General features: G+C 45.5%; 1 protein-coding gene across 1 annotated transcript in view; it reads right to left on the bottom strand.

The window, feature by feature from the left end:
- Nucleotides 1-25,380, bottom strand: part of LOC139549728 (sodium/calcium exchanger 2-like) — a 90,857-nt gene that overhangs the window by 20,477 nt on the left and 45,000 nt on the right. Inside the window, exons 2-7 of the mRNA XM_071360435.1 lie at nt 10,984-11,463; nt 6,070-6,207; nt 5,573-5,800; nt 5,010-5,351; nt 3,035-3,490; nt 480-856 (exon numbers count right to left, since the gene is read on the bottom strand). Coding sequence (XP_071216536.1) covers nt 480-856; nt 3,035-3,490; nt 5,010-5,351; nt 5,573-5,800; nt 6,070-6,207; nt 10,984-11,367 — 1,925 coding nt within the window. The 5' untranslated portion in view covers nt 11,368-11,463. The remainder of the gene's footprint in view (nt 1-479; nt 857-3,034; nt 3,491-5,009; nt 5,352-5,572; nt 5,801-6,069; nt 6,208-10,983; nt 11,464-25,380) is intronic.

Here is a 25,380-nt window from a genome sequence, read left to right as displayed (position 1 = left end):
ATTACGATCCTACATCTGTAGATACAGGAAGCTATGAGAGAGAGAGAGAGAGAGAGAGACGAGAGAGACGAGAGAGACGAGAGAGAGACAATAGAGAGAATAGAGGAAGACGGGAAAGATAGATACAGCGAGATGAGAGCGAAATTAGAGCTGAGTGAGAAATAAACAAGATGTTGAAATTACCATTACTGTGCAAATTTTGTGGCAAGAGAGAAAGAGAACCAGAATGAGCTAAGACTGTGACATGAATACAGATAGTGTGGTAATATAGCATGATGTAGCCTACTTTAAGGCAGCAACACATAGCAGTGTGAATACAGTATTGGTTATGAGTTGAGCACAAACACACAAGCCATTGATGAGCTAAAGCTCACTCCAGGTTGGCATGGAGTGGTGAGAGGGAAGGGGGAGGAAGGGAATGAGGGAGTAGGGGAGAGTAGGAAAAGATGGAGGGTGGACGTCCGTCCATCAGTACTCACGTTGTCTGGTCATTGGAGAACTCCAGCTCTCCCTGGGTGTCCTCGTAGTCCACGCCGCCACCCTTCGCCGTGCCCTCCTCCGTGTGATAGGGCAGGATCACCGTGCCGCGGGCGCCCGAGTTCCGCACCACTGAGATCTCCATGGTGCCAACGCTCTCGCTGATGCGCACCAGCCGATTACGGAATGTGAAGAATCCAGCATGGTCGTCGTCCAGGATGGTCACCGTGGCGACCAGTGGCTCCACCAGGCGACCCTTGGGTCTCGCACCTGGCTCATCACTCTCGAACATCCCCTCGGCGTCACCGATGCGCAAGTTGAGCAGCCGCACGAAAAAGTGCTCGTCCTCCTCGAAGATGTCATCATCGATGATGCCGACCTGGGAAAGGTGTAGGATGGAGGGAGGAGGGGTGATGAAAAATTGATTTTGATTTGATTTAGATTTTATTAGGATCTCTTTTAGTCCTCATTTGGACTAATCTTCCAGGAGTCCTTAAACATTAAAATACAATTTATAATATGATCACATTTTCACACTTAAACACACTGTTACAAACAGACATAATACACTGACATATTGACCAGATAAATACTCTGAGTCTGAAAAGAAAGATTGATTCTTCATCTACCATAGTCCGGCACAACTTTCCTATGTATTAAATTTAAATGGTTTTAAAGTATTGTTTGAATTTACAGTTGAGGTCGGAAGTTTACATACACCTTAGCCAAATACATTTAATCCTAGTAAAAATTCCCTGTCTTAGGTCAGTTAGGATCACCACTTTATTTTAAGAATGTGAAATGTCAGAATAATAGTAGAGAGAATGATTTATTTCAGCTTTTATTTCTTTCATCACATTCCCAGTGGGTCAGAAGTTTACATACACTCAATTTGTATTTGGTAGCATTGCCTTTAAATTGTTGAACTTGGGTCAAGCGTTTCGGGTAGTCTTCCACAAACTTCCCACAATAAGTTGGGTGAATTTTGGCCCATTCCTCCTGACAGAGCTGGTGTAACTGAGTCAGGTTTGTAGGCCTCCTTGCTCACACACGCTTTTTCAGTTCTGCCCACAGATTTTCTATTTCAGTTGAGTTGACATAAAGTCTCGGACAGTGTCCTCACAGCTTCTGCTGTTGTCATTCTCCGGTATCCCTGAAAATATTAGATTATCCCGCATTGATCGACACCGTAAATCAAGAAAGGTTTATTTACGTTGTTTGTTCTCCCTTTGCACCACCTCCACCTTGCCATGAATAGAGTCTACAGTACTTTTCAGCTCCTTGTTCTCTTTCCTTAGATCATCAATCTGATATTGGCTGAATTTTAGACTGGCACATAATGCATTGATGTCCTCTCGTAATATATCCAAGATATCAAGTTTGGCAAGCCTTTCATTGATGGATTTGAACAAGTCAACATCCATATCAGTAGAGCTCTCACCACTCACGCCCTCTTACTAGGGGATGGTTTGGTTCCATCGTTGATACCTATTGGCCAACTTGGCTTAGGTTTGTTTTGTTGATTGGGTTGGTTGGTTGGTTGTCCTTAACAACGCTTGAATCCTCAGAAACCAGCGACATGTTTCTTTGAGTTCGTAAGTATCTCTCGTTAATGAATCGTTCAAGCTCTTCAATGGATTCTGAATCATCCAGCGTGTTTGCAGGCAGAGTAAAACTAAAATAACAAAACAACGGATGTATCTTTCCGGACCTGTACAGGCCGTCGGTAGATACACGCAATACATATATATTTTTTAAACTATTGTGTACTCACTCGTGGTTGGAGGAAGTGCTAGTCTTAAAAAGGATGAGAGAAACACTGTTGTTTGAAGACAGAATGTGACAGCTGTTATAGACCACAAACGCTTGAGAGACACGCATCAAATCAACCGCACTGATGGTCAAAGATATGGGACACTAAGGGATTGATTGTTGTAGTCACTCATGTCTAATGGTTGACTAGCTACTGTTATGAAATAACACAATTGAGTTGTTTCCTAACTCGCTCTCTCTCTCTTCACATTCCTTGTTTTCTCCCTTTCCTCAACACCCCTCCTGCTATCCAGAAATACACATTCTCTTTGTCCTCTGTCTAAGCGTGAACATGAAATGACATGAAAACTACGACAAGTTCAAAGAGAGAAACATCATCTCCAAGGACAAAATACTTCAAAGCCCACTTCCTCCTTTTTTTACCGTCTCTCCCCTCTCCCACTCAGATGAAGTCGTATTCACTGTCAGTCAGGACCATGAGGCAGACTTTAATGTGCTCTAGCTTCCGGAAGACTCTCCAGTTCTACTGGCTCCTCTAAGACAATATGAGACAGTTGATCAGGGACAGAGAGGACTCTGGCAGGCGCTAATTCAGAGGGTAATCGGTTTCTACGGCTGTTTAATGCTCCTTCCATTACGTGACATCTTGATCTGCCCACGACAAGCAGGTCTAACGACCTAGCTGGGGATCTGCTAGGCAGCACAGTGGTGCAATGCTTCTTAGTATAATTGATTATAACTGTACTTTACTGTTTCCTTTCCTTCCCTTCCACTGACCCCTCACCTTGATCTCCTTGCGGGTCTCTCCGGGTTTGAACACCAGCGTTCCCTCGCTGTACTCGTAGTCAGACCCGGCGTTGGCCGAGCCGTCCTCGGTCCGGTAGTCCACGTAGAAGGTGCTCTCCCCCAGGCCCCCTTGACACACCACAGCCAGCCTCAGTACGCCGCAGTTCTCCATACACTGGCTGTGGGTGCTCTCGAACGCCAGGCGGCTGCACTCAGCCAGGTCGTCGTCCTCGCAGACCACTTCCTCGTCCACGGCGGCGGCGCGGCGGGAGTGGTCGGCGGCGTGCCTCTTGAGCACGTTGCCGGCGCCGGTCATCATGCGCGTAGCCTGGATGCGGTAGAAGGCGCGGCTCTTCTGCTGATGGAGGAGGGCGTAGTAGTTGGCTAGATCTACCAGCTGATCCAGCTCCTTGTCCGGAAACTTCTGTTTCAGCTGCTTCAGAATGCGGATCACCTGGGGGCAGAGGAACAGAGGGTGAAAAAGAGGGACACAGACACACACACACAGCCTCGACACAGAGAGAAGGTTTGTAACTCTTGTAGGTTCAGAACGTTTATAGCTCTTAATAGTCTCCTTTGCTTGAGTGTGTTTGTATGTGTGGTTGAGGTGGGTGTTCATTAATTGGCTGAGTGGGTGTATCCTCTTCATCTCTCCATCTCTCTCTAGCCCCATCTATTCCTGAGAGGGGCTATGTGGGTGTACATTAATGGGATGAGTATATCCTCTATAACTCTTCATCCCTCTCTCTCTCCCTCCCTCTCGTACATGTGTATCTCTCTCCCCCCCTCCCTACTGTACACCTCTCTCTCTCTCCCCACTCCCTACTGTACACCTCTCCCCCCCCCTCCCTACTGTACACCTCTCTCTCTCTCTCCCCTCCCTACTGTACACCTCTCTCTCTCTCCCCCTCCCTACTGTACACCTCTCCCCCCCCCTACTGTACACCTCTCTCCCCCTCCCTACTGTACACCTCTCTCTCCCCCTCCCTACTGTACAACTCTCTCCCCCCCTCCCTACTGTACACCTCTCTCTCCCCCCTCCCTACTGTACACCTCTCTCTCCCCCCTCCCTACTGTACACCTCTCTCTCTCTCCCCCCTCCCTACTGTACACCTCTCTCCTCTCTCCCTACTGTACACCTCTCTCTCTCTCCCCCCTCCCTACTGTACACCTCTCTCTCTCTCCCCCCCTCCCTACTGTACACCTCTCTCTCTCTCCCCCCCTCCCTACTGTACACCTCTCTCTCTCTCCCTACTGTACACCTCTCCCTCTCCCCCCTCCCTACTGTACACCTCTCTCTCCCCCCTCCCTACTGTACACCTCTCTCTCTCCCCCCTCCCTACTGTACACCTCTCTCTCCCCCCCCCTCCCTACTGTACACCTCTCTCTCTCCCCCCTCCCTACTGTACACCTCTCTCCCCCTCCATACTGTACACCTCTCTCTCCCCCTCCATACTGTACACCTCTCCCCCCCCCTCCCTACTGTACACCTCTCTCTCCCCCCTCCCTACTGTACACCTCTCTCTCCCCCCCTCCCTACTGTACACCTCTCTCTACCCCCCTCCCTACTGTACACCTCTCTCTCTCCCCCCTCCCTACTGTACACCTCTCTCTCCCCCCCTCCCTACTGTACACCTCTCTCTCTCCCCCCTCCCTACTGTACACCTCTCTCTCTCTCCTCCCTCCCTACTGTACACCTCTCTCTCTCTCCCCCCCCCTACTGTACACCTCTCTCCCCCCTCCATACTGTACACCTCTCTTTCCCCCCCTCCCTACTGTACACCTCTCCCCCCTCCCTACACCTCTCTCTCTCCCCCCTCCCTACTGTACACCTCGCCCTCTCTCCCCCCTCCCTACTGTACACCTCTCTCTCTCTCCCCCCTCCCTACTGTACACCTCTCTCTCTCTCCCCCCTCCATACTGTACACCTCTCTCTCTCTAATCCCTCTTAACAGCAGAACTCTCTCTCTCACCTCCTTGCGGCTCTCGTCCAGCTCCTTGGTATTCTCTACGGTTACCATGGTGCTGTTGGAGTTGGGTAGGTAGGCCACGGTGCCCGCCGCATTGTTGGCCCCATCCTGGCAGTTCTCACTGGGCATCATTCCCACCGCCCCTCCCCTAGGTGGGAACTTTCCGTCCATAATCATCTCGAAGCCTTTCGGGGTTGTGTCCCCCTCCGTCTCCACGACGATGCCGTGCTTGTCGGCGCGGTAACGCTTGGCCATGTACTTGTAGAAGAGCAGGCGTCGGTCGGCGATCCAGGCCAGGATCACACACACTGGGAAGTAGAGCAGGGTGACCAGAGCCTCCCACACCTACACACACACACACACACACACACACACACACACACACACACACACACACACACACACACACACACACACACACACACACACACACACACACACACACACACACACACACACACACACACACACACACACACACACACACACACGGGACCATTACAAAACATACATCCAAACTGAAAGGGGATTCATTGTTTTATACACACACACACACAAAAGTGTACCTCCACTACTCCGGGTGAGATGACAGAGAGGATGAGGAAGAGCCAGATATAGGCGAAGATACTCCAGAAGGCTGTGATGAAGAACACACGCAGGTGTTTGATCTTCCTGGTCTCTCCTTCAGGGATGACCCACACACAGAGGGCGATGATCACAAACATGTTGAAGGCGGCGCTGCCCACGATGGTGCCAGGGCCCAGCTCACCCGCCTCGAACCCATGCCCACACACCTAACACCGGGAGACAGAGGAGAGGAAGACTTTTAGAGAACTTTTAGTGTAGTATATATCAAAAAGGCCATGTACAAATTGTACGTAAATGTTATATTTGTAAGATTTGACAATAAGTTTAAAGTAGTTTCATTGTGTCATTTTCAGCTTCATTCCAGTATAATACACTGCTGCTGATATGATGTCTCTGGGGGGTGGGGGGGGGTGTTCATGATGTGACACCCACTTATGAGTTGTGGTCGGGCGAGTCTTTATGATGTGACACCAACCTCTATGACAGACAGCAGGATCTCTGGGGCGGAGGAGCCTAGAGCCATCAGAGTCAGGTTGGACACAGTCTCGTTCCAGATACGTACAGTAGCCACAGACGTCTCTCCGCTTGGCATGGTGATGGTCACCTCCTTCTCCTACAGGACAGACAGAGAGGGGTCACACACACACACACACTGGTCATCACTCTATTCCCCCCATCACACTCCAGTATCTCGCCACCAGACTCAAACATATCTTCATCTCATTTAGACAGTTACTGTAAAAAACAACTGCTCATAGGCCTGAGATGGTGAGTAGTGGGAGCCTACAGATTTCCTTCTTCTCCACATATAAGCATGACGGATGGTATTTTCAGTATCCTACCGTGAGGGAGGACGTGTCCCTGACTGCCGTGTCCCTGACACATGGTTAGCAGATGTTAATGCGAGTGTAGCGAAATGCTTGTGCTTCTAGTTCCGACAATGCAGTAATATCTAACGAGTAATCTAACCTAACAATTTCACAACAGTTACCTTATACACACACAAGTGTAAAGGAATTAATAAGAATATGTACATAAAAAAATATATTAATGAGTGATGGTATAGAACGGCATAGGCAAGATGCAGTGGATGGTATAGAGTACAGTATATACATATGATATGAGTAATGTAGGGTATGTAAACATTATATAAAGTGGCATTGTTTAAAGTGGCTAGTGATACATTACATCAAGATTGCAAGATGCAGTAGATGGTACAGAGTACAGTATATACATATGAGATGAGTAATGTAGGGTATGTAAACATTATATGAAGTGGCATTGTTTAAAGTGGCTAGTGATACATTACATCAAGATTGCAAGATGCAGTAGATGGTACAGAGTACAGTATATACATATGAGATGAGTAATGTAGGGTATGTAAACATTATATAAAGTGGCATTGTTTAAAGTGGCTAGTGATACACTTATTACATACATTTTTCCAGTGGCTGGAGTTGAGTCAGTATGTTGGCAGCAGCCACTCAATGTTAGTGATGGCCGTTTAACAGTCTGATGGCCTTGAGATAGAAGCTGTTTTTCAGTCTCTCGGTCCCCACTTTGATGCACCTGTACTGACCTCGCCTTCTGGATGATAGCGGGGTGAACAGGCAGTGGCTCGGGTGGTTGTTGTCCTTGATGATCTTTTTGGCCTTCCTGTGACATCGGGTGGTGTAGGTGTCCTGGAGGGCAGGTCGTTTGCCCCCGGTGATGCGTTGTGCAGACCTCACTACCCTCTGGAGAGCCTTAAGGTTATGGGCGGAGCAGTTGCCGTACCAGGCGGTGATACAGCCCGACAGGATGCTCTCGATTGTGCATCTGTAAAAGTTTGGGAGTGTTTTTGGTGACAAGACAAATTTCTTCAGCCTTCTTCACCACGCTGTCTGTGTGGTTGGACCATTTCAGTTTGTCCGTGATGTGTACGCCGAGGAACTTAAAACTTTCTACCCTCTCCACTACTGTCCCGTCGATGTGGATAGGGGGGTGCTCCCTCTGCTGTTTCCTGAAGTCCACGATTATCTCCTTAGTTTTGTTGACGTTGAGTGTGAGGTTATTTTCCTGACACCACACTTGGAGGCCCGTCACCTCCTCCCTGTAGGCCGTCTCGTCGTTGTTGGTAATCAAGCCTACCACTGTAGTGTCGTCTGCAAACTTAATGATTGAGTTGGAGGCGTGCATGGCCACGCAGTCGTGGGTGAACAGGGAGTACAGGAGAGGGCTGAGAACGCACCCTTGTGGGGCCCCAGTGTTGAGGATCAGCGGGGTGGAGATGTATACACCTCACACACATGGTTATGTGCTAAAACAGAAGACACCTGTTCCATGTCAGATACAGAGTTGAAATGTAAAAGGGAGAAAATTGTAAAAGGGAGAAATCTATGCTATTCCAATCATGAACAATGATGTTGAACGCATGGTTGGCTATAAAGAGGACAATATTACAAACAGATACAGTTGAAGTTGGAAGTTTACATACACCTTAGCCAAATACATCTAAACTCAGTTGTTCACAATTCCTGACATTTAGTCCTAGTAACAATTCCCTGTTTTAGGTCAGTTAGGATCATCACTTTATTTTAAGAATGTGAAATGTCAGAATAATAGTAGTAGAGAGAATGATTTATGTCAGCTTTTATTTCTTTCATCACATTCCCAGTGGGTCAGAAGTTTACATACACTCAATTAGTATTTGGTAGCATTGCCTTTAAATTGTTGAACTTGGGTCAAACGTTTCGGGTAGTCTTCCACAAGCTTCCCACAATAAGTTGGGTGAATTTTGGCCCATTCCTCCTGACAGAGCTGGTGTAACTGAGTCAGGTTTGTAGGCCTCCTTGCTCACACACGCTTTTTCAGTTCTGCCCGCACATTTTCTACAGGATTGAGGTCAGGGCTTTGTGATGGCCACTCCAGTACCTCGACTTTCTTGTTCTTAAGCCATTTTGCCACAACTTTGGAAGTATGCTTGGGGTCATTGTCCATTTGGAAGACATATTTGCGACCAAGCTTTAAGTTCCTGACTGATGTCTTGAGATGTTGCCTCAATATATCCACATAATTTCCCCACCTCATGATGCCATCTATTTTGTGAAGTGCACCAGTCCCTCCTGCAGCAAAGCATGATGCAACATGATGCTGCCACCCCGTGCTTCACGGTTGGGATGGTGTTCTTCGGCTTGCAAGCCTCTCCCTTTTTCCTCCAAACATAACGATGGTCATTATGGCCAAACAGTTCTATATCTTTGTTTCATCAGACCAGAGGACATTTCTCCAAAAAGTACAATCTTTGACCCCATGTGCAGTTGCAAACCGTAGTCTGGCTTTTTTTATGGTGGTTTTGGAGCAGTGGCTTCTTCCTTGCTGAGCGGCCTTTCAGGTTATGTCGATATAGGATTCGTTTTACTGTGGATATAGATACTTTTGTACCCGTTTCCTCCAGCATTTCCTCCAGCATCTTCACAAGGTCCTTGTTGTTGCATACTATTGTTTGTACAGATGAACGTGGTACCTTCAGGCGTTTGGAAATTGCTCCCAAAGATGAACCAGACTTGTGGAGGTCTACAATTATTTTATGAGGTCTTGGCTGATTTCTTTTGATTTTCCCATGATGTCAAGCAAAGAGGCACTGAGTTTAAAGGTAGGCCTTGAAATACATCCACCAGTACACCTCCAATTGGCTCAAATGATGTCAATTAGCCCATCAGATGCTTCTAAAGCCATAAAATAATTTTCTGGAATTTTCAAAGCTGTTTAAAGGCACAGTCAACTTAGTGTATGTAAACTTCTGATCCACTGGAATTGTGATACAGTGAATTATAAGTGAAATAATCTGTCTGTAAACAATTGTTGGAAAAATTACTTGTGTCACGCACAAAGTAGATGTCCTAACCGACTTGCCAAAACTATAGTTTAACAAGAAATTTGTGGAGTGGTTGAAAAACGAGTTTTAATGACTCCAACCTAAGTGTATGTAAACTTCCGACTTCAACTGTAACTAGTAAATTCACAATGGTGTTCGATGGCCCAACAATGAACTGAAATGGATTAATGACTTATGAAAAAAATCTTTTGCAGCCCGGGTAATTGATTATTGAATCGATTCCAGGGCTAGAATCTATTTCAGTTTGTTGAAAACACCATCTCTTGTCAGCAGAGAAATCCAATTTATAACAATGTCAAAGAGTCTGGACCAATTATCTGAAGCTTTAAATCAGATGGAACCAATAATTCAATACACTAAGTCTCATATTATTTTCCAATCGTTTGGTTCTGGACAGAACCACCATATTTTTCATCTCGCTCCACTGTTCCGACCAGCTAAATAAAGTTCTGAACCGGTTCGAACTTAAAAAACTACCTGTTTATATCGCTCCTTTCTGTTCCTTTAACTAGCATTGAAAATCTATTATTCTCTAATAAAAAAACTCCCTATCTTCTTTAAAAAAATGAACAATACAAAACATACACATACAAACGACATCACACAACCCTCAACTACATAACACACACCCAGAACCACCTGATCACATCCCCAGCATCACTCTCCGCCACATGGCCTCAAACTGCACCATGTTGTTTCTCTCCGTCGTCCACACGCTCTCTCCCTATCTTCTGAATCACGCTTGTAACGTCGGTAGGCTACAGTAGCCTATGCTTCGGAGGGGGAAGCGCAGGTAGCTTACACCCACACACACACAGGCAAAGATTGTCAGCTTGCAGGCAGACACTGGACACAGTTTCTGAGTGACAGAGTGAGTGCTTTGCATAGCTGCTTTGTTGCGTCTTTTTGTGGGACTAGAAAAACAGAACATAAAATAACTCTAAACCAGTTCCCATGCTTTTAAAATAATGGTTCTGCTGCGGAACTGTATCACTTTCATTCCCGGTTCTGTTTCTTGAAAATGTTCATTTTTTTCCGGTTTCCGGTTCGGTTCTCTGAACCGGTTCCAACCCAAGGGTAGAATCTATTTCAGTTTATTGAGTCAGCAGAGAAATATTGGAATTCCATATGGCCCCAAAGTCAGTCACTACAAGAATTGTGAAAATCCAAACATCTAAATAACACGTTCATTTGAGCTGTCTGTGGTAACACCGAGAAGCAAGGCGGCATTCCTGGAGATAAAAACTGTTATGTCTATCACCCCTGCGGAGGCGAGTTTTACAATGCCTTTATTATAGAGTGTTTCGATGTTCACTGTGTTTGAGTGACAGTTAATGTAGTCTAGGGAGAGGTGAGAGAGGAGAGCCAACCACTGGGTCTAAGAGTGGGAAAGCTCTCTCTGGAAAAATATCATCTCTTCATTCTATTTCTGTGCCATTTTCAATGAGACGACATCCCTAGTACAATGCTTTAACAACTATCATATGGATCAATCTGTCACACAGCACCAACCTGTGAGGTTATGACCTCGATAGAGGCCATGAAGCGGTCTGCGATGATGGACACTCCCAGGAACATGTACATGAGGCAGGTGAAGTAGACCACAGCCCTGGCCACCTGGTCGCCCAGCCCGGGGCTCAGGGGCTTCCACACAGGCAGCATGGTGCCCGGCCTGCACACCACCGGCTGCGAGCACTTTGAACTGCCGCCCAGCCCCGTACTGCTGTTGCTCCAAAACTCCGGAGACATGGAGGGATAGGACATGGTGGAGATGGAGCGGTTCTCTTCCTCTCCTCCTCCTCGTAGAGACTCCAGGATGCAGGGCGAAGGAAGGGGGAGGAGGAGAAAGAGAAGGAAGGGGAGAGAGGCAGAGAGAGAGGTGGAGAGGAGTGCCATGGCGGAGAATGCCGGGGGAAGAGATGGATGAGGCGGACGAAGAGAGAGACGGGGAGAAGATGCCGGGCGTGGCTGGGAGGGGTAGGACTAGCTCACCTAGGAGGAGAGAGAGATGGATAGAACAGTAGAGAGAAGAGAGAGAGAAGAGAGAGAGAACAATACTTGATTAGATGTTGGGTGGAGCCAGCAGCAAACATACACCAGCCTTTCATTGGCCTGTATGGAGTACGAGATAAATAAACCCTCTGCCTCAAAATATAATAGCTAAATAAAAATGTTCCACATTTGATAACTGAATCATGAGCTATTATTGAAGGTTTCCAACTGCAATATGAGAACAAAAATGTCAACATGCACTTGAATAGTAAATGTTAACGTCATGCCCCTGAATCATGAATATAAACCTTTCACGGCTATTCAACTTGGAGGCGCACACATTGGCGTACATGCTCTCTGCTTTCTATTGACGAGAGAGAGAGAGAGAGAGAGAGAGAGAGAGAGAGAGAGAGAGAGAGAGAGAGAGAGAGAGAGAGAGAGAGAGAGAGAGAGAGAGAGAGAGAGAGAGAGAGAGAGAGAGAGAGAGAGAGAGAGAGAGAGAGAGAGAGAGAGAGAGAGAGAGAGAGAGAGAGAGTGAGATGGAGAGAGAGAGAGAAAGAGAAAGAGAGAGAGTGAGATGGAGAGAGAGAGAGAGAGAAAGAGGGAGAGAGAGAGAGACAGCGTGAGAGAGACAGAGAGAGAAAGATGGGGGGGAGCTGTCTGAATAGAACACATGGCTCTGAATAGGCTCATTAAAGCCCAAAGCGGAGGGAGAATGTTGGCCCTGGAGAGAGAGAGAGAGAGCGAGAGAGAAGGCTGGGGTTTGGATGGGAGAGATAGTTCATGGTGGTTTCTGTGATGACAGTGACAGCGCTGTTCCAACTGGCTTTGTGACAATGTACCAGGCTTTCCACAAAGACCTGTTCCCTCGGTCGAGAACACAATGACCCTGAGAGCCCGAACACTGAGCAGCAAGACACTCAGAAACTCTAACACACTCTCTCTCTCACTGTAAAAGTGGGTCAGGGTCCATGGCTGACTGGCAGTGTGTTTTTGAAGCAGTATGTAGACAAAGTTAGTTGGTTTGCTTGTTTATTCTACCAGGTTGAGTCCCAAATGGCATCCTATTTCTTATATAGTGCACTACTTTTGATCAGGGACCTCAGGGAATAGGGTGCCATTTCATTTGGGATAAAGGCCTAGTGAGTATAACTGTTGAACAGATACATACAACTTTAGGCCTGTACACACACTCACGTATCCAGTTTGTGAGGGCATTTATGTGTATACAGTGCCTGCTATTCAACCATTCTTTCACCAGGTGTTATTTACAGTACATTGTATCTGTATTGTGTTCCTGCTCTCTGGGTTTGATTGTGGACACATACAGTGTGTGTAGTTTCTGGGTGCAGTGTGTGTAGTTTCTGGGTGAAGTGTGTGAGCACCATCTGCAAGGGAGAATGTGGAGAGCATAGAGCTAGTTAAGCAGATTACAGGCACAATGTGAGACCTACTGAGGGTAGCCTGGGGTGTAGACGTCTGTTCACACACACGACCTCTCTCTTTATCTTTCTCTGGCTCTCGTTATCTCTCTCACACTCTCTTTTTCTCTCTCTATCGCCTTCTTTATCTCTGTCTCTCACGTTGTCAGTCCAGCTTTAACATTATAGAGCAGCTGAAGGCCCTTGAAAGCATATCTATCTCAATACACTTGTCTATATACAGTATTACTCACCATGCACCAGGCAACGATGAGTAGGATTGAGTATCCCTATGTCAAGAATGTTATATTGAGAGGCTACCCACAAAACCAACATCTGATGCTTTTGCAATAGGAATACCTCAGGTTATACACAATGCATTGCTGCTACTGCAGAGTTTCAGGTTAGACTCAGTCTGGGCTTCCATGTAATTGGTCTTAACAACAATATAAGATATTTCCCATCCGTGCGCGCGTACACATACACACTCACTTAAAACACACACTCGCACGCACACACACACAATTTTGTCCCAAACACACACACACACCTCCAGTGTGGAGTCGTGTTCTGTCTCTCTGTCCCCTCAGACGGACAGTCCAGTCTGGCTCGGTGTGTTTGCTTAGAGATGCATGTCTAATGATGGAGGGCTAATGTAGTTCCATTTCCATACTGCACTCTACCAGACTGCACCTCCAGCACCACACCTGAATACCAAGCAGGAGAATAGAGGGGGGCACTGGGGGAAGAAGGGTAGGATGGCTGCTTACACTGGGTCTGCACTGTTCAGAGAGCAGCACTCTTGATGTCTCTCAAATGGCACCCTATTTCATATAAAGTCCACTACTTTTGACCAGGGCCCATAGGGCTCTGGTGAAAAGAAGTGCACTATATAGGGAATATGCTGCCATTTGGGATGCATTCTCTATTTCAAATGTATAGTGTTTGTGTTGTGTTCCTCTGTGACCTGTCAGCCAGAGCCATTCTGAGGCTGGGGGACGACATGGAGGGATGCTGCAGGACAAAAAGAGAAAAAAGGAATCTGAAGAGATGTTTAAATGGGATATGTGATGAAGAGGATGGTTGAGGAGGGGGGATGTGTCCATGAGAGGAGGGTTGCTGATACTCAGCATGATGGACAAGGAGAAGCGTAAAATGAATGTAGAGAGAGTGAACACGGAGAGAGAGGGAGAGACAGAAGAGCAGAGCGAGAGAGGACAAGAAAGAGGATGAGAGGAAGGGAGTGAGAAAAACAGAGAGAGAGATGAGAAAGAAAGAGTAAAAATGAAAGAGAGTGGGGTAGTCCTGTCATGATGAGTGTGTTAATAGATATTCTCAGCACGGCCAGAGTGTTTCCATGGCGACCTGGTGAACATTTGGGAGAGTGATCTATCACAGATGGAACGGGAGAGAGAAGAAGAAAGGAAGGAGAGAGAGGAGATGAAGGAGAGAGAGAAGATGAAGGAGAGAGAAGAAGAAAGGAAGGAGAGAGAGAAGAAGAGAGGAAGGAGAGAGAGGAGATGAAGGAGAGAGAGAAGAGAGGAAGGAGAGAGAGAAGAGAGGAAGGAGAGAGAGAAGAAGAGAGGAAGGAGAGAGAGGAGATGAAGGAGAGAGAGAAGAGAGGAAGGAGAGAGAGAAGAGAGGAAGGAGAGAGAGAAGAAGAGAGGAAGGAGAGAGAGGAGATGAAGGAGAGAGAGAAGAGAGGAAGGAGAGAGAGAAGAGAGGAAGGAGAGAGAGAAGAGAGGAAGGAGAGAGAGAAGAAGAGAGGAAGGAGAGAGAGAAGAAGAAGAGAGGAGGAAACAGAGAGTATACTGCCTTCCATGGATGTGCCCACTAGTGTCCTGTGGGGCTGGGTATTGTGGGGAAGGGCTCTCCAAGCAGCCTGTTTGGCTAGGCTGGGACTGGTGGTGACTGGGGGCCTGGGGTATGTATAGCTGCCTCAGCAAAACTGCTGAACCGCACTCACATACCACAGCTAAATCACAATGACCACAGGCTGACCGTAGCCATACACACACACGCATGAACACACACACACACGAATGGACATTGGCCATTGACAATGAACATTGAATCCAGATGTAGCCAGGTGGTAAAAGCACATAGCTGTATTCATTTGTATCCGCTTAATAGCACTGTCCCTTTAAGAGAGCTGTAAATAATGTGTGCAAGCATTTATGGGATTGCGCCTCCACAATGTGTAAGAGTGAGAGAAAGAAATTACACTGGAGAGCTGTTGTAATCCATCATGTGACTGGAGAGGAAAGATGGAGGAAGTGGATGAACAGTTGGAATCAAGCAGCGCGTCGAGCAAAGTTGGTGAATGTTCTGAACGGGATTACAGCCGTATCGAAAACTGGAACAAAAAGGAAATAGTCTCAAATTGGAGTGGAGGATACTTGTATGAATGATAATGTATCGCTTCTGGTTGGGATCCGTTTGTTGAGTAATGATGCATATGTGGGAGAACCATTTCAGGTGTGGAAAATGGTGAAGTATGAGCTGGGAAAAGTGGAGTCTGTCAGAGTGACCAGGAGTGGTCTTATTTTGATCCATTGTATTTCTGAAGACCAGAGGAAGATAGCAGAATCCGGGACAACAGAAGTGTTGAACTTCGGAGTAGAGCACCAGTCAAAGGAGTCATGGACCCAGTCTGACCCACTGGGTGAATGGAGAAAAATAAGAACGTTTGTCGGTCCTGTTGTTTTTTGATAAAGAGGAAATACCTACGCATGTGAAGCTTGGTTAAGATACGCTGTAAGAGCTTTCGTAAAAACACCACCGCAGTGTAAGAATTGTAAAGGATTTGGCCATGTTTCAAGTGTGTGCAGATAAACAGAGTATACTGAAGAACGATGTGTAGAAGGACGGCGGTGTTGCAAATGTGGTGAGGATCATTATCCTGAGTTCCTGGAGTGCCCTGTAAAGGTGAAGGAGATTGAGGTGGCAAAAGTTAGAGCAGTCAATCGAATCTCCTATGCGGACGCGATTAAAATAATTGAGAAAACAAGTGATGCTAGTGAAGAGATGGTAGTGGATGCACCACAGCCTGTAGTAAATGTTTTCTGCCAGGCAAAATATACCGTGTGTTAAAAAGATAGATTTTATGGCGTTCATTGCCACAATTATAAACTGTACGGCACAAGTCTCAAAGAAATCTAAGAAACTGGACATTATTGTGGCTGAAAAGTTTTTGGGACTTAAGGATTTTACATCTGAAGACTTGTAAGGGGCACTGGCGCCAGAAGACCTGCCCTCCCAGGTTCCCCTTGAGCCTGTGTAGGGATCAGATCTGTTTTATTTCATTTTTTAAAATAAAGGTTTGTTTGGTTCTAACTAAACCGAGTAAAAACTTGCGGACGACTAGTAAAGCTCAAACCAAGTTTATTCACCCACTGGGTCACACAGCTGCATAAGACAAAGACATATTTACACAAGCACATCTATTTATAACTTCCTCCTATGCTGTGTCTCCCCCTTACACATCAGGACAGCCAATACATATCTGTTGCTAGGCAGGAAGTTAAGTGATACAGGTAATAAACTGTTCCTTCTCCCTTCATGTGACCTAAACTGACCTCGGCCCACAATCCTCACTAATCCACCCTTATCAGTGACCGCAACCATGTGATTGAATTTTCCCTTACTTAGTAATATTCCAAGCACCTGGCTCATATCCAACCTCCATTGACCCCACCATATACATTCCTCCTACAGATAACCATTCATTTCTGGTGTAGCAAATTACAACCCAACAGCTGAAACCAGACTGTGGTCCTTCTCCTCTCCATAGGAGACCCAATATCTAACAATAACATATTCTGACAGGATGTAAACTCTGCATTCCCCGCTCTCCCTCAGTAACATGAATAAGGATATTTCAAGTTAGAACCATCAGTAGTTTAGTAGTTGTTTTGGTATTTTGTTCCTTTTTTAGGAATACTGTTTCCATCCTGCACAGTAGGGGGCGGAATGCACATTAAATTGTGCGATATACCATAGAAGAAGAATCCATCGTGGGTCCAACGTTAAATAAAACGTTTTATTTTACACTCGTACCGGAATATATCATATTTTGCATAATCTTCAGCGTTTTGTAATATTTATGCCAGATGGTCATGTTAGCCTGTTGATACTTTCAGATTGACATGGGGATGTTAGCTTCTTGCTAGCTGAATACCAGTGTTCTCAGAACCACGTTGTGGAGTTGTTAACATTATTTGAAGCGCAAGTAATTATCAGAATGACATTATATTTCATATAAAGCTTTAGGTGTTGTATTTTGTTTCATTTTTTAATTGTAATGTATATGTTGATATGTCATTTCCCCCAGTGCAGTATGGGTAAGATGAGGATCTACTGTTCCATGTGGGGTTAGGGTATCACGTGGACAGTGTGTATTCATATTGTTTTATGACAAAATGTATTTTGGGTTTTCATGCAAGATGTCATTTTGTTGATGGACATCTTGCACTCAGACATTTGACGTTAGAAAGTCCATTCTAACTGAACGTTGTGGTCTTTGTATTTTCTTTGGCTCTGCTTTTTTTTATAGAAAGCAGAGCCACTGCTTCTCCCAGGCCCGTTGGGGAGTTGCAGCGATGAGATCGTAATTACGAAATTGGGGAGAAAAAGGGAGTAAAAATGACAACAGAAAAGAAAGCAGTTTATGCATTTCACTTTGTACAGATTGTTTTTATGCACTTTACTAACAGGTGACAGCACTTTACTTTATGGTGACTTCACCATGCAGTGATTTCCCTCCCACATTATCTTATTTTAAATGTAAGCTTCGACAGAATAAACAACCCAAAATTAGTTTGTGTCCTGTGCTGGGTTTGCTTTCGCCAGGCTACACAGAGACGCATAAGAAGAAGTGAATTCGGACAGACTTGATTGAATTAGAATGAAAATGTATAATTGAAGTAATATGGATGATTAGGATAAGTCATTGGTCTGGACTGGGATGACCCTAGGAAAGGGAAGTCCATATTTAGGCATAGACTGACAGAGAAACCACTCTGGTTATGCTTGCATGCACCAGGCAGCAGCCTGAGATTGTGCACACCCACGGACACACAGAGTTAGAGTATGTGCCCAGCCTAGGGTCAATGGTACCCGATTATAGTCGGGCGAAAGATAGTGTCAGCTATAAAAAAAGGTCTATAAAGGAGTTAGCGACTATAGCATGTGTATGGGGGGGGGTCCTGAGCTTAGATGGGGTACAGAGAAATGGATGTTGTTGTAAGAATGTATAAGGTTGCTTCATTTAAGGTTGGGTAAGAATATGCATGTTATGGAAGGAATGTATTTGAACTAACTTAAACAAACACGAGCTCTGACTTCGCTGATAGCTCCGGTACTGAGGAAAAGTATACATACTATGCCTGTGATATGTGGTTGTCCCACCCAGCTATCTGAAGATGAATGCACTGTAAGTCGCTCTGGATAAGAGTGTCTGCTAAAAGATTCAAATGTACAAATGTAAATTAAGCTGTAAGGTATATAAGGATCTTTAGATCACTCTGTACCGTATGCTCATTCCTGCCTTGGTCACTGGACCTGTTGTCTGCTGAAGCATTGCTGTGGCTTTTTAGTTAGAGATTATTATTATTATTATAATACTTTGTTTTTACTGTTAAGTTTGAAGGTAAGATCTAAAAGGATTCTTTAAGGTTACCTTAATGATAGATCTGCGTTCTGGATTAAGACTTTTCTTTCACCATTTAAAAACTATTTATATTGTAATAGAAGCCAGACCACATTTTCTTGTTATCAAAAGCTGTGCTTCTCATACAATTACAATAGACCAAAAGCTGTGCATTGGTAGCCTAACAAGGTGTTGGATAAGGGCGCTGAACGTATCTTGATTTATCTGCTTATCATATTGCTTGTGATGATAATAATAATAATAATAATAATAATAATAAGGGACTATTCTACCTGTTTACCTTATTATTTTAAAACCCTGTGTCTTGAAAAGAGTCATACAAATGCATGTTGGTAAACTCAGTGAGAGTTTTATAAGTGAAAAAGCCCTTATACGCTTGGTTGAGTTCAGTCTCTATCCGAGTTAGCCTTTCTGAAAGGTTGAGCAGCCATTACCGGCCTGGCAGGTGTCAGACACGGAATCGCTAGCTGCAGTTGAATTAGGCAAGTAGTTTGAGATGAGTTGCATACCTGAAGGAGCGGTAGCGTAGCTTTGTCAACACACAAGCTTCGACTTCCAAACTTTGCGTCAAACTCAGGGAGACCTGTTCTGCTAGACTATGCTGTCCAGGCCACTTTAGTCAGTGTGACAGACGTGAAAGCACAAAGAGATAGAATCACATCTATCCTCCTCCTATCTAGCGTACAGTGACTCTGAGTTCCTCTTCTATCTCTAGTGATATAGCCAAGCCACTGACATATTTCTTTGTTGGACATTTTTAGAAAATCTATTTTCAAATGATCAAGTAGCTGTAAAGTAAAAACAGATCATGCATATTCATGCATCATTATCCAACTCATCTGACACACAGTATCCAGGAAATAATGACATGCGTTCCAAACAGCACCCTATTCCCTATGTAGTGCACTACTTTTGACCAGGACCCAGGGCACTCTAGTCAAAGGTATTGCTCTATAGAGAGTAGGGTGCCACTTGAGACTACAGTAAGCTTCATTATTAACAGGATGTATGTACACATGTATTTAACCAAAGGGCAGGTCTGGCGCATTTCTCCCCCGCTCCTCCTCTTCCTGGGACTACTTCAGGCTTGCTGGTGCTGGCAAAACCCCAACAGGATACACAAGACCGTGTCCATTTTTGCTCAGCACAGAGCCCTGCCTGACTGATGGGAGGGTGGATGCCTCTGTAACCAATTGCATGACTATACACTGTGATGGGCGATAATGTATGTTTAATACGATGCTGTACATCAATACATCATATTATGTTTAGTTATGTCATGCTCGAAGCAATAATATTAGCTCATATTCAAGATTTAACGGGATATGGATGTTGAGGCCATGCGGTCAGGAGTCCCCTGTAACTCTGTAATTCTATTCTCATTAGCAAGGTTCAAATAATGTGTGATGCCTCTTGAATGCAGGTGACTAGTGGCAGGCCATCTTGCCTCCTAAGACATTCTAAACAGGAAATCGATCCTAGATATCAATAACAACAGAGTGAATGAGAGGCTCTCACTGAGGAATCCATTACCACTATGCTGCCTACCAGAAACACCTTTGCTTGGCTTACTTTTCAAAGGAAAAGTACTTGAGGAAAAAAGCTCATCTCAAAGAGCATTCCACTGACGACACAGAGATCCCTGTGGAGCACTCCTACCATTGAACAAGCTTCTAACCCCCCCCCCCCCCCCCAGGTGGAGATGCCCGCCAAACATCCTTCCAAAGAGGGCGCCTCGTCCCCAGGGTGCTTCACTAATCTATTTCTGTTGTCCGTGGCCCTTTTTTGTCTGCCTCGCTGAGCTGGTTTAGACTGAGCTGGTTTAGGCGGTGAGCGTGATGGTGAGGGAACAGTGTCAGATGTGGATGATGGTATCCCTCCCCCCCCGTGGTCGGGACCCTCAGCGAGGAGAGGGAAATGGCCCGAGATGAGTAACGGACGCACCCGTCTCCTCCAATTAACACACGCCTGTCTGAACACAATCCTCACCCTGCTTAGTCAGAATAGGTGGAGGGAGGGAGATGGACAGAGTGGGAAAGAGAGAGGGAGGGAGAGATATAGGAAGAGAGGTTGAGGGAGGGGAGAGAGGGTAGAGATGGAGAGAGAGGGGGTGAGAGGGTAGAGATGGAGAGAGAGAGAGGGGGAAGGAGGGGTGAGGGGGAAGTTGAAGTGGGGGAGGAGAGAGAGCGGAAGAGGGAGGCAAAGCGAGGGAGGGAAGGGAGGAAGGTACATTGGAGATATACAAAGGTCAATAGAAATGGAGAGACAGAAAGGTACAGAGATAGATGACAGCCAGGAAGAACAAGGAGCTGGATTAACATATCAGATGAGAGAAAGAGAGGTAGCGAGGTAGCAAGAGATAAATGTCTCCTCCTACACAGTTTCTATGGTTCTGCGGTTCTACACTCTTAGAAAAAAGGGTTCCAAAAGGATTATTCAGCTGTCCCCATAGGAGAACCCTATATGGTTCCATGTAGAACCCTCTGTGGAAAGGGTTATACCTGGAACCAAAAAGGGTTCTTCAAAGGGTTCTCCTATGGGGACAGCAAATAACCCTTTTTGATTCTAGATAGCACAATTCTTTCTAAGATTGTACTTTACAGACTAGTTAGACTAATGTAACCTCAGACACCTCATCAGTGTTCCCCTCATCTCGTCAAGGCCTTGTCACAACCATAAACACACCACTCATCTCAGCACAGGAGTGGGGGCATCAGCTGTCACGCTCAACCAATTCATCTTCATCACGTCAACCCCATTACTGGTGACATTAAATGGTTAATCATTGTCCATGACAGATTGGGTCTATTTGTCACCAGTGCCCATGAATATTAATAATGTGAACTAAATGCCAAATAAAGCCCTAACTACGGTTCATATGGAACAAATACCCTTAATAGTCATACAGCTGTTACTGTGATTGATGCTGTTGGCTCAATCTCCCCTCAAGTACTGTACAGTACAGGATCCTTGGAATTTCAACAGACTCACATCTTTCTCAGAGTCAACCTGACGTTGTATCTCCTGTGTACATAGAGACGTTCGCCAAGGATGCAAATTGAGAGCATCCTGTCGGGCTGTATCACCGCCTGGTACGGCAACTGCACCGCCCACAACCGCAGGTCTCTCCAGAGGGTAGTGCGGTCTGCACAGTGCATCACCGGGGGCAAACTACCTGCCCTCCAGGACACCTACAACACCCGATGTCACAGGAAGAACCAAAAAGATCATCAAGGACAATAACCACCCGAGCCACTGCCTGTTCACCCCGCTACTATCCAGAAGGCGAGGTCAGTACAGGTGCATCAAAGCGGGGACCGAGAGACTGAAAAACAGTTTCTATCTCAAGGCCATCAGACTGTTAAACAGCCATCACTAACACAGAGAGGCTGCTGCCAACATACTGACTTTAAATCATTGGCCACTTTAATAAATGGATCACTAGTCACTTTAATAATGTTTACATATCCTACATTACTCATCTCATATGTATATACTGTTCTATACCATCTACTGCATCTTGCCTATGCCGCTCTGTCATCGCTCATCCATATATTTATATGTACATATTCTCATTCACCCATATAGATTGGTGTGTATTAGGTAGTTGTTGTGGAATTGTTAGATTACTTGAACCAGAAGCACAAGCATTTCTCTACACTTGCATTAACATCTGCTAACCATGTCTATGTGACCAATAACAGTTGATTTGATTTGATTATTTGGAAACTGCATGACCTTAATCTTAATTTAGTGTGTGTGTGTGTGTGGGGAGGGGGGAGGTGTGTGTGTGGGGAGGGGGAGGTGTGTGTGTGTGCCTTATATGCTGTTGTGAGGCAGCTGGTTGTTGTTGCCGAAGTACTGTGTGTGTTGCCTCTTGAGAGAGAGAGAAAGAGAGAGAGCGAGGGGAGAGAGAAATGTGGGGTAGCCCAGGGAATGCTGTGTTTTTCAACTGGTGTTGTGTCTCTTAAAACACACACAAACAGTCTAATGCACTCACACACTTTCTAACACATTCACAAAAGCAAGCACACAGAGAACACACACACACAACAGCAAACAGAAAACAGCGAGGCCAGGCTGAACATGGCAATTACCGTGTGAGGAGGCACAGCGTGTTCATCCTCTCTTACCTGTCAAACAAACAGGACTGATTGGTTCGTTCCAAATGCAAACACCCAATGATCTACTTTGCCCTCAGAACCCTGCCTGACGGAGCACTGTCTGAGATCCGTCCTCCATACAGGAAGTACTTCACGGCTGATGGCAGGTCCATTACCCAGGGGCTGGAGGTTAATGTCATGGTAACATCACTTCCTGATCTTGGTCTCCGAGGTACAAGATGTCACAGACACTGAAGAGAGTAGGGGGTTGTCAAAATGACTATACAGTAAACACCAGATAAGGAATAATCAGATTAGGGAGAAAAGTTTGGAGTGTGTTAGTCTGGCTAACGCCTAACTCAAAGTCCTCCTGACTTCAGAGTCTGGAAAGGCTATGTTGATGTTGTCGGCATGATGCGTCGATAATGAAGGAGCCGTGCTTTTCGATTGGTTCTCCTCGGTGTCTTTTAATTCTCACCCAAACCACACACAGCCTCAGAGCGCCGCCCCCTTCCAATACAACTGTTGGATTTTCAAATTCAAACAACGCGAGGTCTCAGCCCGCCACAAAAGACAAAAAGGTTTGAGAGAACCAATCAAAGCTCAACCAGAAATAAGCACAACTCTGCGCAAATACTGCATTTACAATGGCCTCCTGCCCAGACCAGTGTCTAACAGCTCTCCCAGGCTAGGAGTGGGTAGGGACAGTATGTGTTCAGTACTGAGACACATGGGGACTAAATAGAGGACTTGCTGATAATACTGTATGACAGCGGTATTCAACTCTTACCCTATGAGGTCCGGAGCCTGCTGGTTTTCTGTTCTACCTGATCATTAATTACACAGGTCTAAATCAGTCCCTGATTAGAGGGGAACAATGAACAAATGCAGTGTTCCACCAGAGTTGAGTTGGAGGGCTGTATGGTGTATTGAAGGGGTGTTATTGCATTAGGCTCTACAGCATATTATAAACTCGGTGGTTCGAGCCCGGAATACTGATTGGCTGACAGCCGTGGTATATTAGACCGTATACCACGGGTATGACAAAACCGATTTTTACTGCTCTAATTACATTGGTAACCAGTTTATAATAGCAATAAGGCACCTCGGGGGTTTGTGGTATATGGTCAATATACCACGGCTAAGGGCTGTGTCCAGACACTCCGCGTTGTGTCGTGCTTAAGAACAGCCCTTAGCCGTGGTATATTGGCCATATACCACAAACCCCTCAGGCCTTATTGCTTAAATAGCCTATAGGCTACAGTTGTACTGAACTGTACTGAGTATTTCTAGTTCATTTTGAATTGCATTGTCATATTATGAATGGTGAATAACATGTCAAATACTACTACTTTTAGGCAATACTGTATTGTATTGAATGGTAATGTATACAGTAGATGAAGAATCTCACTAACTCAGTCCTGATCACTCACTCACTCTCTCTCTCACACACAAACCCAACACACACAGAGATGTGTGCATGCATGTGCACACACTGACCCTCTCCAGACGACAAGAGCAATGGTATAGTCTATGTATAACTGCAGTGTGTGCGGTAGTATTCTCTGTCACATGCCCTGGAGTGGAGTACGGATCCTTCTGTTTCTATCTGTTCCTCGTTAGACCTAATCGGTGGAACCCAGATCACATGCCCCGGAGTGGAGTACGGATCCTTCTGTTTCTATCTGTTCCTCGTTAGACCTAATCAGTGGAACCCAGATCACATGCCCTGGAGTGGAGTACGGATCCTTCTGTTTCTATCTGTTCCTCGTTAGACCTAATCAGTGGAACCCAGATCACATGCCCTGGAGTGGAGTACGGATCCTTCTGTTTCTATCTGTTCCTCGTTAGACCTAATCGGTGGAACCCAGATCACATGAAGTAAGATCATGTTGAATGAAGTCACATGATAAAACACAACCGAACTCCCTTGGCACTCGGGGACTATAATTGTCTTTATTGGAACTTGCATCTGAAAAGGTGCAGAACGCTGGGCCAGAGAACCACTCAGGCCCTCTCAGCATATTTCATTAAGCAGAAGGGCTCTGAGGGAACTTCAGCGTTGAGATTTAGGAGGAACTACGTCATCAGAGTGAATATTCTGTAATCAAACGTGTCTGAAGAAGTCTGCACCAAAATACCACTCTCAATAGATCTGGAAGTCTATACAGAGGCGGAGGTCTGCGTCTGAGGAGCTAGGCAGACAATATTTTCAGAATAAAACAGTTTGCATTTGAAAGCTTCACTTTATTATCAGAAATAGCAAGTTCATGCAAAATAATAGCTGAACTCTTCAACTTTCATGACTGAGTGTGTTTGTGTGTGTGTTTGTTCAGTGTCAATGCTAATAAGTGCAGGCAGGCTGTGTGCTGCTCCCCGCTGTCACAGAGCGGTGCCTGGCGCCGGCTATTGTGTTGGATTCTATAGAGGCCAGATGTGCTCTGTTCTGTCACGGCAGGAGATAAATAAAGGTTGTGCCTTCCTCCTCCATCTCCTACCCCCTTGCATTCTGTCAGATAAGCCGGCGGGCATTGAAGATCCTCCGGAAAAAAAGTCAATTTGATGTAAACATCTCCGGTAGGGAAATGCACATATTGTTTATAATATTCACATTAAAATATGTCACCTATTGGATGGAAACCTAGTTATTTAGTTGGTTTTTACTGATATGACAATGTTCAAACTTACTAAAGAAAGTATAGAAGTGTTGCTGAAAATGTTG

The sequence above is a fragment of the Salvelinus alpinus genome, chromosome 22 (assembly GCF_045679555.1).
Source record: "Salvelinus alpinus chromosome 22, SLU_Salpinus.1, whole genome shotgun sequence".
NCBI lineage: Eukaryota > Metazoa > Chordata > Actinopteri > Salmoniformes > Salmonidae > Salvelinus > Salvelinus alpinus.
This window is presented reverse-complemented; position numbering and strand designations above follow the sequence as displayed.